Source organism: Lampris incognitus, chromosome 20 (assembly GCF_029633865.1).
Source record: "Lampris incognitus isolate fLamInc1 chromosome 20, fLamInc1.hap2, whole genome shotgun sequence".
NCBI lineage: Eukaryota > Metazoa > Chordata > Actinopteri > Lampriformes > Lampridae > Lampris > Lampris incognitus.
This window is the reverse complement of record NC_079230.1, coordinates 31,336,898-31,350,503: the sequence shown is the minus strand read 5'-3', so window position 1 is coordinate 31,350,503 and position 13,606 is coordinate 31,336,898. Positions and strand designations below refer to the sequence as shown.

At 49.9% G+C, this 13,606-nt stretch overlaps 1 protein-coding gene across 1 annotated transcript; it reads right to left on the bottom strand.

Annotated features, from left to right (window-relative positions):
• Positions 1-2,239: 2,239 nt before the first annotated feature.
• paqr9 (progestin and adipoQ receptor family member 9) lies at positions 2,240-8,298 on the bottom strand. Its single transcript, XM_056300375.1, has one exon. The coding sequence runs from the start codon at positions 6,844-6,846 to the stop codon at positions 5,662-5,664; it is 1,185 nt and encodes a 394-aa protein (XP_056156350.1). The 5' UTR covers positions 6,847-8,298; the 3' UTR covers positions 2,240-5,661.
• Between the last annotated feature and the right edge of the window lie 5,308 nt (positions 8,299-13,606).

Here is a 13,606-nt window from a genome sequence, read left to right as displayed (position 1 = left end):
GGAGGGTAAGATGCGTTAGTTTAAGTGCAGTGTTTCAGACAAAGTCACGAGTTAACATAAAGCCTGGAGAAACTCAAATTTGAGCCGCTCATCCTCTCCGTCACTAAAAGTTACGTGACCTCTGTCGCCCTCTGCTGGTCGTGTGAGGCTGCTCATTCTGCACCAACTTTGCTGCCATGACAAGAGAAAGTCCAATTGCTTGGGGAAGGGTGAATGCGGGCGTGGGGTGCCGGCTGGCTTCCAAAGTAAGAGAACCGATAATGGCTGCCTGACACCCTCCTCCTCATGTTCCCCACACTCATCTATTGTTCATTCTCCACCGCGCTGCTGCTGCTGCTGCACCTGTCCATGTCTCAGTATGTCAGTATGTCCCCAGCGCTGCTGCTGCACCTGTCCGTGTCTCAGTAAGACAGTATGTCCACCACGCTGCTGCTGCACCTGTCCGTGTCTCAGTATGTCAGTATGTCCTCAGCGCTGCTGATGCTGCACCTGTCCGTGTCTCAGTATGTCAGTATGTCCACCACGCTGCTGATGCTGCACCTGTCCGTGTCTCAGTATGTCAGTATGTCCACCACGCTGCTGCTGCACCTGTCCGTGTCTCAGTATGTCAGTATGTCCACCACGCTGCTGCTGCTGCACCTGTCCGTGTCTCAGTATGTCAGTATGTCCACCACGCTGCTGCTGCACCTGTCCGTGTCTCAGTATGTCAGTATGTCCACCACGCTGCTGCTGCTGCACCTGTCCGTGTCTCAGCATGTCAGTATGTCCTCAGCGCTGCTGATGCTGCACCTGTCCGTGTCTCAGTATGTCAGTATGTCCACCACGCTGCTGCTGCACCTGTCCGTGTCTCAGTATGTCAGTATGTCCACCGCGCTGCTGCTGCACCTGTCCGTGTCTCAGTATGTCAGTATGTCCTCAGCGCTGCTGCTGCACCTGTCCGTGTCTCAGTATGTCAGTATGTCCACCACGCTGCTGCACCTGTCCGTGTCTCAGTATGTCAGTATGTCCACCACGCTGCTGCTGCACCTGTCCGTGTCTCAGTATGTCAGTATGTCCACCACGCTGATGCTGCACCTGTCCGTGTCTCAGTATGTCAGTATGTCCACCACGCTGCTGCTGCACCTGTCCGTGTCTCAGTATGTCAGTATGTCCACCACGCTGATGCTGCACCTGTCCGTGTCTCAGTATGTCAGTATGTCCACCACGCTGCTGCTGCACCTGTCCGTGTCTCAGTATGTCAGTATGTCCACCACGCTGCTGCTGCTGCACCTGTCCGTGTCTCAGTATGTCAGTATGTCCTCAGCGCTGCTGCTGCTGCACCTGTCCGTGTCTCAGTATGTCAGTATGTCCTCAGCGCTGCTGCTACTGCACCTGTCCGTGTCTCAGTATGTCCTCATCCGCTGCTCTGTTCATGTGGTCCTTGTTTCTCTGAGTGGCTGTGAGGCAAAGAAAATGAAAAGTGCGCAGCTCGACACAAAATGGGGGGAGGGAGGAATGGAAAATGTTGGTGCGAAGAGAGAGAGGGAGGGAGGGAGGGAGGGAGGGGGAGGGGGGTGACAACCACATAAAGGCCAGCTGGGACTGCTGCCCTGCAGTCCTCACACAGCAAAACTCAAACTCACACACACTATCTATATATATATATATATATATATATATATAGATAGATAGATAGATAGATAAATGCAGGAAAATATTTCCTACATCTATCTTTCATTCCTAATTTTAAACTTAATTTGCTTTAATTAAATGTATTTTTATTTTCATTTATTTTTATTTATTTAATTTCAATTTAATTTCTTAATTTTCCTACATCTATCGTAATATTCCGCTCTCCATTTGTTGAGCACTTTTATCAACACCGTTGATGGTTTGTGGGGGAAAAACGCTATATGTATATATATATATATATATGTGTGTGTGTATGTTTTTTGTGTGTGTATGTATATATTATATATGCATGTATGTGTATGTACATATATATATATTATATGTATGTGTATATTATATATGTGTATGTATGTATATATATGTATACATATGTGTATGTATGTATTTGTGTGTGTGTGTGTGTGTGTGTGTATACACACATATAGTATATCATTTGACAGCATTTGAATCATGAAAAGGGGTGAGGTGACTGTCTCACTCAGTCGGAGGTTTGCAGGTAAACAACCAGTGCCACGCAATGTGCACATTCACATTAAGGAAGAAGTTAAAGCACACGCTGATATCAGTATCTGTATTATCCTTTATTAGAAAAAAGACATTATCTGTACTTGATCAATCTATATTCATTCTCACAGCAATGGAGCTTTTGGAAGGATAACATTTTTGCAATCACTACAAATTAGGATGGACTCACGCGATTATCCTTTGGTAATAATCAACCACAGCTGTAAATCAAATATGAGCATCCTTCTTCTATCAGCCCTGAGTATGTTACTAGGTAAGTACAGCGGTCTGCAGCCTTAACATTCACATACTGGAAAGGTACAGGTTCAAGTGTGGTGTGCCCAGTCTAGACAGGCGTGGAGAAGGTCTGGAGGACGTCCGTGCTCCAGCAGGACCCGCCAGGTCTGCAGAAGCCCGCCTCCTCTCCCGTCACCTGAAGGTGGCTGAGAACATACAGTACAGCAGGATCTACCCTTAAAGGGACAGGTTCAGCTTTACACAGCTTTAAAGTGCACCATACATGGATGATTATCAAAACCAGTTAAACGTGGTCCTCTAAAAACCTACTGCGTTCATAAAGAACTAGTCAGCCTCTTTTTTTCTGAAATCCAAGAATTCAAAATATTCAGTTGTGCAACCGAGTGCATTGAGACGCAGGTAAATGTGCAAACTACTCACGTAGTACAAATACTCATACGCGTATCTAGTTCTAACCCAACAAGACAGAATAAGAGTTACACACATGTAAAACTCACTACGTTAGACTGAATCAAACGCACATATAAAAATCTGAAGTTTGACAAGTAGGTTAACAATGCCATGTGGAACAACACTGAGTTGGACTCTGGCCACATGAAAACTCCCTTCAGCGCCTCTGGACACCTGGAGGCCGGTCTACCCGCGCAGAAGCTCTCAGAGCAGAGGAGCGGGCGACATCCATTCTACTCCTGCTCATCTACGATCACCAGGATGGAAATACTCGTGTCGTACTGGCCTGCGTGTCGGCCGCAGAGCACAGGAAGGCCGCTGGTTTCTTTCAGGGTCCCGCTGGACATCCAGCTCAGCAGAAGTTAGCTAGTAATGCTCGGCGTGAAGTAGTTCCTGTTAGAATCGAGACCCTCTGGTAAGAGACGAGTCTGCCCTGTCACTACAACGCTGCAGAGTTCTGCAAATAAAGGAGTAGAGCTGAGCTCTTATTGTTAGCGTTCCCCACCCCCGTCATCTACGGGGGAACACGAGGTACAGTGCAAACACAGGCAGACGCTCAGATTCAACGGTTTCAACCAAAGCATCTATGACGGCGCTCTGATAATCATACGGACCGAAAGAAAGGTTTGTGTTTTACAGCACTGTTTTGCTTTTCATTCAACACACGGGCAAAAAGACACAGGATAGTCACATTTGAAGCGGGTATTTGAAGCGGGTATTTGGTACTTGTGTCGTACTGGCCTCCGCGTTAGCCGCAGAGCACAGGAATGCAGCTGGTTTGTTTCAGGGTCCTACTGGACAGCCATCTCAGCACAAGTTAGCTGGTAGTGCTTAGTGCGAAGTAGCTCCTGTCCCAGATAGCAAAATTGCTGTGGCCCGAACCCGTCCCACACCCAACACTTTCACCCGGCCCACATACCGCATGGGATGATAACACTTGGGCGGTCCGCTCCTGTTCGCCAGATCTGGGCCAGAACCAAGCCACAGCAATGCTGCATGGGCCACATATTTGCCAAAGGTGGCCCATATTTGTTTTGGGATATTTGGGCCATATTGGCCATTATACATGTGGGCCACTTCAGGCTCACATCCATTTTGCCAAGGCCAGAAGACGGCCCTCAGTGCCGCATCATTGCCTGAAGTGGCCCACATCCGGACGCTATCTAGGGTTTGACTCTAGACCCTCTGGCAAGAGACAAGTCCCCCCTGTCACTACAACACTGCAGAGTTCTGCAGTCAAAGGAGGAGAGCTGAGTTATTGCTGTTAGCGTTCCCCATCCCTGTCATGTACGGTGGAACACAAGGTGCAATGCAAACAGACGGACAGTCCGATTCAACAGTTCCACAGTTTTATCCAGCGGATCTATGACAGCTCTCTAGTCATCATAAGATGTTCATGTTTTACAGCACCGCTTTCCTTTCATTCAAGACACGGAAATAAAGACAGAGGACAGTCACATTTGAACCGGGTATTTGAAAAGAATATGAAACAAGACTAATAATTTGTGGGCTTGGGCATGATATGATTGGCTTTAGACTCCTACGACCTAAATAAGTGTTCAGTGTGAGGTGGAGGTTGGCTTCATCCGGTTACAGCTGCATAAGTAGATGGTGTTTCCCAGCTGAGGTTAGCCTTACATCTACGTGGGCGACTTGCATCCGTGAACTAACCCGACTGGTCAAGTGCAAAACTTTCCAGGAGGTTCCTGATGATATGAACTACAGTACCACCATGCACTCACTTTCCTCTAGCAAGTTATTATTAACTACGCCCACCCCAGACAGCAGGGTCTGACCCCTGGCCCATCTAAAAAGAAACACCAGCATTCAGTGTGATGACCGACATACATCATTGCACTGCGAGGACGCCTACAACGGCAACAAAACTCCCCGCTCTAGAAATGTACGCATCATTAAAAGTTAGAACAAACAAGCATGGCTTCTTTAAATGTAATGACAAGTCAAGTGTGGCCACCAGGCCTCTGAAAGTGCTTCACTGCTGAAGATTGATTGGAGGTCTGAGCTATTTCTGTTCTGTCGGCCAGGCCACCCCACTTCCTGCTGCGAGACTTTGAAATGGGGGGGGGGGTTAAACAGGAAATGAGTTTGTGCGTGTGTGTTTGTGTGTGCGTGTCATTCTGTGCATGTATGCCAGAGAAATGGGTTGCATGATGGAGAGTGGTTCCACCAAAAACATGACAGATAAGATGCTAAAGACAAAGATTAAGGTCAGATTGTGTGTGTGTGTGTGTGTGTGGGGGGGGTGCAGGAAGCAAGGTTTGGTGGGATACACTATTATAAACATCGCAAGAGGTTTTTTGTTTTGTCAAAGTTGATCACGACACTTCGCTCAGATGTTATGAACCAGCTTCGGTCCTCGGTCTCCAGACTGACCCCTTGAGGGAGGGAAATTATCTCCCCCTTGTTGGAACAGCCTGTTAGAACTTGCTGGGACTACTCAGGGGGCTGAAGACGGGGTATTCCAGTATCCACTCCACTGGACAACCATCACGTGCCGCACTCAAAATATAATCCTTTCATCTCATGTTGTTCCCAATTTCCCCCCGAGAATGCCTGAAAAGCTCTCTCACAGGCACTGAACCACGTGGCAGTCACTGAGGGACCTGCAATGAGGAAGGAAAGTGAAAAAAATAATCCTCCTTCCTCCACTTGTGTGCGTTATTTTAGCTTTGAAACATGGCTCTTGGTCGAAGTGCAAAACCTTTAGTCAACTGTGTTAGCATTGTTGAGATATTGCAACACTGAGTGTTTTCATCATCAGTGACATTTCAGATGTTTCTTGAGATGCTCCTTTGCCAGTTGGTCTCTCTGAGGTCCATAGATGCGGTTGGCACACCAGGAGAACCACACGATAATGGAGGCAATGGTGGTCTGCAGGAGAAGCATCACCCCATAGGTGGAAGCTATGGTGGGTCCCGGCAGGCGCGATGGGGCTGAAGAGGCTAGCATGAGAGCCGGATGGAGCAGAAGGGCTCTCACCTCTGCCTTTATCATATGAAGTTCATCCAGGATAGACAAAAACGTGCAGCAGTGGAACCATTGGTGGCTGTGACCCCAGATGTCAAACCTACCCGGGGCTAGGCGCTCTGGGATCTTGCTTATGTTGAAGATGGCTGACACCACCAGCCAGAAGCAGTGGCGGTAAAAGAAGATGGGCGTGGAGGAAGAGGCAGCAAAGGAAGAGGAGGCGGTTGAGTAAGGGGACTTGGTGAGGAGGCGGTAGAAGACTGGCGTGGAGGAGACGAGGAAGGGCAGGAGGAAAACAAGGGTCCGGATGACATACCGGTACTTCCTCCATCGCTGACGGGTGTTACAGCAGGATAGGACACAAATAATGGCTACCACACAGGAGCTAGGGATGTAGAACATCTCGAAGAATGTGCTAGCCTCCAGCATTGCATACGACACAGGTGAAGGTGATGCGACAGCTTCCGCAGTAAGGTGCTTTAGGTCCAAGCCCAGTTTGGAGCTGTTGTACCCTCCTGCTCCTATCTCCAGAATCCCTGCCCGAGGGTGAATATAATAGTAGTATGCCAACGACGAACCAACCGTGTAGGCACTTATGGTGCCATAATCCACAAAAAAACAGACCTCTCTTACAACGAGAGACATGGAGTTAAGCAGATGGGCCATGCTGCTCGCCATAAGCAGACAGAACACACCGATGAAGTAGTTCCAAAGTGGGTAGAAGAATGGGTCGTCACCTGGTGGCGCACCTTCCCAGCCGAACACCTCCACAAAATAATAGGCAAAGATGAACACTGGGAGGAAGTGCGTCCAGAAGTTGCCAGTTTCATTGGTGGGACGGAACGCCGACAGAAGGCAGTCTCGCAGGCTGTAGTTTGGGAAACGGTAGCCGGTCAGGATGAAGTTCTCGGTGACGCGGGGCGGCACATCTGTGTGCCTCAGAAGGGGCAGAGGTTGTCCACAATTCAAAAACATAATGGGAACCGTCTATGTTACCGCTTACCAAAATTCCTTTTTTAGACCTCGATGTTTTTTCTTGGTTTCGTTTTTTTGGTCTGTGCTGGCAATATATTCTTTTGTTGTTTTATTGCTCAGGGAAGGACTTTTCTGCTGATCCCAGCATAGCTAAAAATAATACCCAGCCCAGGGTCAATACCCTTTTGATTGTGGATGGATAAGGCATCAAGGGCAGCTCTAACTTAAAAGGACTTCAAACTTTGATTCCAACTTTCACGGCAGACTTCATGAGCTAGCTGTTCTACAAGAGCACCAATATCATGAAGCATTTACATAAGCCTGCAGTTCTGAGTCAGAGGAACTGTGGTCCAACAGGGCTGCGAGAGCGAACAGCAGGGTGGTGAAATACAGGACATGGAGCCTTGTTTAGACTGATTTCTCCCCCCCACCTTCGGCTTACCTCTTGACCCTCAGAAAGGTCCAAAAGGTCAGCAAAACATGCACCGGCTGAGTTTAATGATCAGTGCTCTTCATGCTGGGTTCTGCCTCTTCTTCTTCTCTTGCATAGGAAGTGGTGTGGAGTTCTTTACAGTGCACATTCAGTGTCTTCTATGCATAGCAGCTTTTAAGAACCAGAAAAAGGGGAAAAAACAAGATAAAAATAGCAAGGCCACTTCTTACTGTGCGTCAAGACTCAACACATCCCACGTCGATCATGATATGATGGTTGAAACAACAAAAAGGAGAAGGTCTTCGAGGATATGATCCGCCTGCAGCCCTCTTGGGTAAGTAGGTCATTCGGGCCATACTGCAGTGTGTGTGTTCGGGGGGGGGGTTCTGCTGGGTGCTTTCTATTGTTCCTGCTCCTTCATCCCAAATGCACCTCCTTGTACATTTATCCAAACCCACCACTTCGGGAGTGGGTTTTTTTTTTACCCAGGAAGCTGCAGGACAGCGGGAACCGGTGCCACGGTGAACAAGGTCGCGTTTAAAACCTCCATATTCTGACCGTGAATGAGCGGATCTCTCACCGGGGAACGGTTACTGTCTCTGCGGCAGCAGCCAACGCGTACAGTCCGTCCATTCGCCCGTGCGGTTCCTCCTCCTCCCTGGCTCAGGGCCAGCCGGCATGTCGGTGATCCGGGGCCGGTGTCCTGGAGGCAGCGTGCGCAGCCTGCTAATGTCCACCGGCACACTGGACTGGACTGGCAGGCTGTTCCTGGCAGGCTGTTCCGGCTCAGATCACCCCCAGCAGTTCCCCGTCCTTAGCAGCGGCGTCCATTCGTCTCGCGTCCTTGTCCCCCTTTCCCCCTCCCGTACGGAGAGCAGAGGGGGGAGAAAAACGTGGCGGGAGGGAGAAAAAAAATAGACGGAGACGCGTTGTTGGGACACGACGCTTCCTTCTAAAGACCAGTAGAGATACTACTGCCCTGTAGTAACAATACTGCCCTGTAGTAACAATACTGCCCTGTAGTAACAATACTGCCCTGTGGTACACACCGTGCTGCGCGCCGCGTACCGTTATCTGATTCACATGCGCCGCGGCTAACCCCGTTTATAGCGCGCTCTCTCTCTCTCGCTCTCTTTCTCTCTCTCTCTCTAATTCTCTCTCGCTCTCTCTCTCTCTCTCTAATTCGCTCTCGCTCTCTCTGTCCCTCTCGTGCGCGCGCGCACGCGCGCTAATTCTCTCTCTACTTCCTCTCTCCAATTCTGTCTCTTTGTCGCTCTCTCTCTCTAATTCGCGCTCTCTCTCTCTCTCTAATTCGCGCTCTCTCTCTCTCTCTCTCTCTGTGTGTCTCTCTCTAGTCTAGTCGTGTTCGTGAGAATAAGCACTTGTTCAAACAAGCGCTCCCACACAAGCAGCCCGTTGCGTTCTGTGTCAGCCAAATCCCCCAGGTGGTATTTTTACACTGCCGGGCGGTTTTTCCCAAATGCCGTTCTTGTGTTTAGTAGAGGTCAGTGGTATGTGACCTTGAATGTAATACGACAGGGTTAGAAATGGACCTCTTTGAATTCTATGTAAAGACAGAAACACGAGTCTGTTGCTGGCGCACTGCTGTGAAGTCTATAGCTTCTGTACTCGCACAACTCCGCTGCTGTCCAGGTTACAAGGCGAATATAACCCGAGTTAACGCCCGAAACCGCGCTGCTGCGCTGCAGCTGTACACTGGCTGTGGGCTACAGCCGCGTTCCGTTAAGCGTGGTCAGCCTCTAGTGTGGTGAATCCTAATGGTTATACTACACATGTTATACCTTCTGTAGCAGAGCCCTCCCGAATATTACCGCTTTTACTCTTCCACTAACACCATAGTGTAACGTGCATGGATAAGAAGACACGCTGGCCGCTGGCTGGCGGGTCTGACCCTTTAGTCGAGCGGTTAGCGATGTCTCCTGCGGTGCGGGCGATACGGGTTCGCTTCCCGGCCGCGGCACTTTCTGTAGTTGCGTTGTCCCCCCGAATTCGCTACAATATTAAATGAAGGGAAACGAACTTAATTCCATCCACTGCACCTCCTTTACTTCTGTCCCAATGTGTCCCCCCCCCAGGGTTCGGCGCTTGGTCCACTGCTGTTCGTCCTTTACATGCTCCTCCCCTTGGTTACATCATACGTCATCATGGTCTCCACGTCAACCGCTACACCGACGACGTCCAGCTCTACCTCTCCACTGAATCCACCAGCACTACGGCTTACTCCACCCTGCCCAACTGCCTCTCTGAAATTAAATCATGGGTGCGAGTCAACTTCCTCAAACTAAACTGTGATGAATCTGACATGATCATCATGGGTCCCAATCACTTACCAACCCCCGGGAACACACCCAGAGATGGCGGCGCGCACAGACGTAGCGGCTCGGTGCTCTCAGCGTATTTTTGTGTTTTTGTGTGTGTTGCGGTTGCTTGTTCGAGCACCTGAGGCTCGTGTACACTATTGTAGCGAATTCGGGGGACAACGCAACCACAGGAACTGCCGCGGCCGGGACGCGAACCCGTGTCGCCCGCACCGCAGGAGGCATCGCTAACCGCTCGACTAAAGAGTCAGACTCGCCAGCCAGCGGCCAGCGTGTCTCATTATCCATGCACGTTACAGTATGAACCAGCCGAACCCCTTCACATCGGAGGACGGTCTCCGGATTACACAATTGAAAGCTTGGACTCTATCCCACCGCAGATCCTGCGTCCAGGAGAGCCCGGGGGGGGGGGGGGGGGTTGGAGTGATGGTTATCCCACCAAGAGGCGTCGGAGGCGGCACAGGGGAAGGAAGCGGAAGCGGGGTAAGAGGAGCGGCCTACAAGCTAGGCTAAGGGCTAACCCGCGCAGAGCAGCCCCGCCGAGTCTCTCTCTTGCCAACTCCCGCTCGCTGGTCAATAAAATGGACGAAACAAGACTGAGGATTACGGCGCATAACATGGACAGCTGTGGGATGATCGCCACAGACACCTGGCTGGACAGCACCCTTCCCGACGCGGCTATTGAACTAGTGGGGCACCTTGTTTACAGCAGCCTCCAGTAGAGCAAAGGCGGGGGAGTGTGTTGACATACATAATGACCGGTGTACAGCCACGGACATGATTGGGACACGCTGCTCCCGGGACTTGGAATACCTGGCTGTGAAATGCAGGCCACGTTATACGCCGAGGGAGTCTTCTGCCATCTTCATCACAGCCGTGTACACACCACCGCATGCTAACGCTGAGATAGCGCTGGAGGAACTGCACGGCACTATCGACACCCAGCCGAATGCGCATCCAGAGGGAACCGTGACTGTGGCAGGAGACTTCAACCACTCAGAATTAAAGACGGTGTTGCCCAAACTCCACAAGAATATCAACTTCCCAACCAGAAACGAAAATATTCTGGACCAAGTTTACACCAACATTCCGGGAGCATACAAAGCCTCGCCATCGCCACACCTCGGCTTATCAGACCACATCTCACTGGTAATGACGCCAACCTACTATAAACCTCTAATCTGCAGAACAAGACCAGCTGTTGAAACTGTCCAAGTTTGGTGTGAGGAAGCCACCTCATGACTGCAGGACTGCTTTGGAAGCACAGACTGCAAAGTGTTTGCACGGGGAGCAGACTTAGAGGAATACACTTCAGCCGTCCTGGCCTACATGCACTTTTGTACTGAGACAGTACTAACCACCAAAACCATCAAGGTATTTCCGAACCAGAAGCCATGGCTGGACGTGTGCGGTCTCTGCTCAGGACTCGAGATACTGCCTTCAGGACAGGTGACATGCTGGGCTGGCCAACAAAAATGCCCGGAGGGACTTGAAGGGCATTAGAAAGGCTAAACGCAGGTTCAAGCAGCGCATCGAGGGGGCACTTCACACACAACAACAACCCCTGGAGCATGTGGAGAGGTATTAAAAACATAACAGATTACAAATGCAGCACCCCACACATCACCTGTGACAGCGCACCCCCCGACATGCTTAACCAGTGATTTGCATGCTTTGAAATGCAGAACAGTGGAGTGAGGGCCCAAATGACCTCGCCCAAGGAAGACCATGCACTCATCCTACAGCACCATCAGGTGAAGTCCACTTTGAGGAGAATCGATATCTCCAAAGCAGCAGGACCGGACAGAGTGTCAGGCCGCACACTGAAGACATGTGCTGACCAACCAACAGGGGTGTTCACCGACACCTTCAACCTCTCCTTACAACAGGCTGTAGTCCCCACCTACCTTAAATCCACCACCATTGTACCTGTACCCAAGAAGACAGCAGTCAACTGCCTCAAAGACTATCACCCAGTTGCCCTGACTCCAATTATTATGAAGTGCTTTGAGAGAATTATACTCTGTCACATCAAGGACATCATCCCGACAGATCTAGACAGCCACCAATTTGGCTATCGGGGGAGCAGATCTACGGAGGACGTAGTCTCAATTACACTTGATACAGCCCTGTCCCACCTGGAGTATCCCAACATATATGTTAGGATGCTTTTTATTGACTTCAGCTCCGCTTTCAATACGATAATCCCCCATAAACTGGTACAAACTCAGCAACCTAGGATTAACCACTTCACTCTGTTCATGGATTATGGACTTTCTCACTCGCAGACCACAAAATGTCAGGATAGGTAACCATACATTTCAACCGTCAGCCTGAACACAGGTGTGCCGCAGGGCTATGTGCTCAGTCCAGCCCTCTTCACCCTTTTCACTCACGATTGTATTGTACCCCCATTCACTCCTCCAACACTATAGTGAAGTTTGCTGATGACACCACTATAGTGGGACTCATAACCAACAACGAGGAGACACTACAGAGAGGAGGTCCAACATCTGGCTGGGTGGTGTTCAGACAATAACCTGGTGCTGAACACCAATAAAACAAAGGAAATCATTGCAGACTTTAGGAGATCCAGGAAGACCCCCCCCCCCACTGCACATAAAGGGTGAAGAGGTGCATATTGTGGATAACATCAAATTCCTGGGAATCCACATAACCAAAGAACTCGCATGGTCACTCAACACCTCCCACCTGGTGAAGAAAGCACAACAGAGGCTTTTCTTCCTCAGGAAACTTAAACAATCCGGTCTCCCCTCTCAGCTGCTGGTCAACTTTTACAGAAGCACAATAGAAAGCATCCTCTGTAATGCGTCACAGTGTGGTGGGCCAGCTGTACAGCAGAGAACAGGAAGGACTTGGCCCGGGTGGTAAAGACAGCACAGAGGATTGTGGGAGCTGTGCTCCCGGACCTGGATGCTGTGTATGCTGGCAGCCTACAGAGGAAAGCCAGCAACATCAGCAAAGACACAACACACCCAGGTCACTGTCTGTTCGTTCCCTTGCCATCGGGGAAAAGATAGCACAACATCAAAACCCAGACTAACAGGCTGAGGAACAGCTTCTTCCCCAGAGCTGTAGCCTCCACCCCCCCCCACACACACACACACATCTGCCTATAGCTGCTGAGGACTAACTGCTACTAAAGCCGCTGCGATATGAACAACTATGCACAATAATCCCTTGCACTATTTTGAACTTTAAAAGCCGCTGCTATCTTTTATGGTCTTATCATTTTTTGCTACCTCACTTGTTTATACTAAATGTTGTTTGTTCTTGTTTTTTAAATCATTGACCTTGTCTAGTGCTGCTTGTCTGAGCGTCACCAAACATAATTTCGTTGTGTGTGCACAATGACAATATCTTATCTTGAAAACCATACAACTTCTGTCTCACCATGGATAACTCCACTCTGTCCCCCTCCCCACACATCCGCCACCTCTCCTTTGAACACCAACACATCAATCAAATCACCAGAAGTGCCTTTTTCCAACTAAAAACCATAGCTGGTCTCTGCCCATCTCTCTCCTTCCCTACTGCCAGAACTTTGATCCATGCCTCATCACATGTGGAAGTGACTAGTGTCACAGCATTCTCTAGGACTCATCATTTAAAGTCCTAAACAAACTCCAGAACATCCAGAACTCTGCTGCTCACCTGCTCCTGCTCCCGGGACCACATCACCCCTGTCCTCCAGAACCTCCACTGGCTCCCTGTCCCCCAACGGATCCAAGTCAAAGTCCTTCTCGCTCACAAAGCCCTCTATGACCTGACCCCCTCCTACCTCACCAACCTGCTCCACCACCATACTCCTTCCTGCAGCCTTGGCTCCTCCAATGCCGACCTCCTGTCTCCACCACACAGGACCCAGCACCGGACCTGGGTGACAGAGCCTTCTCCATAGCTGCCCCCTCCCTCTGGACCCCCTCCCCAAACACATCAGAGACTGTACCCCTCTGTCCACATTCAC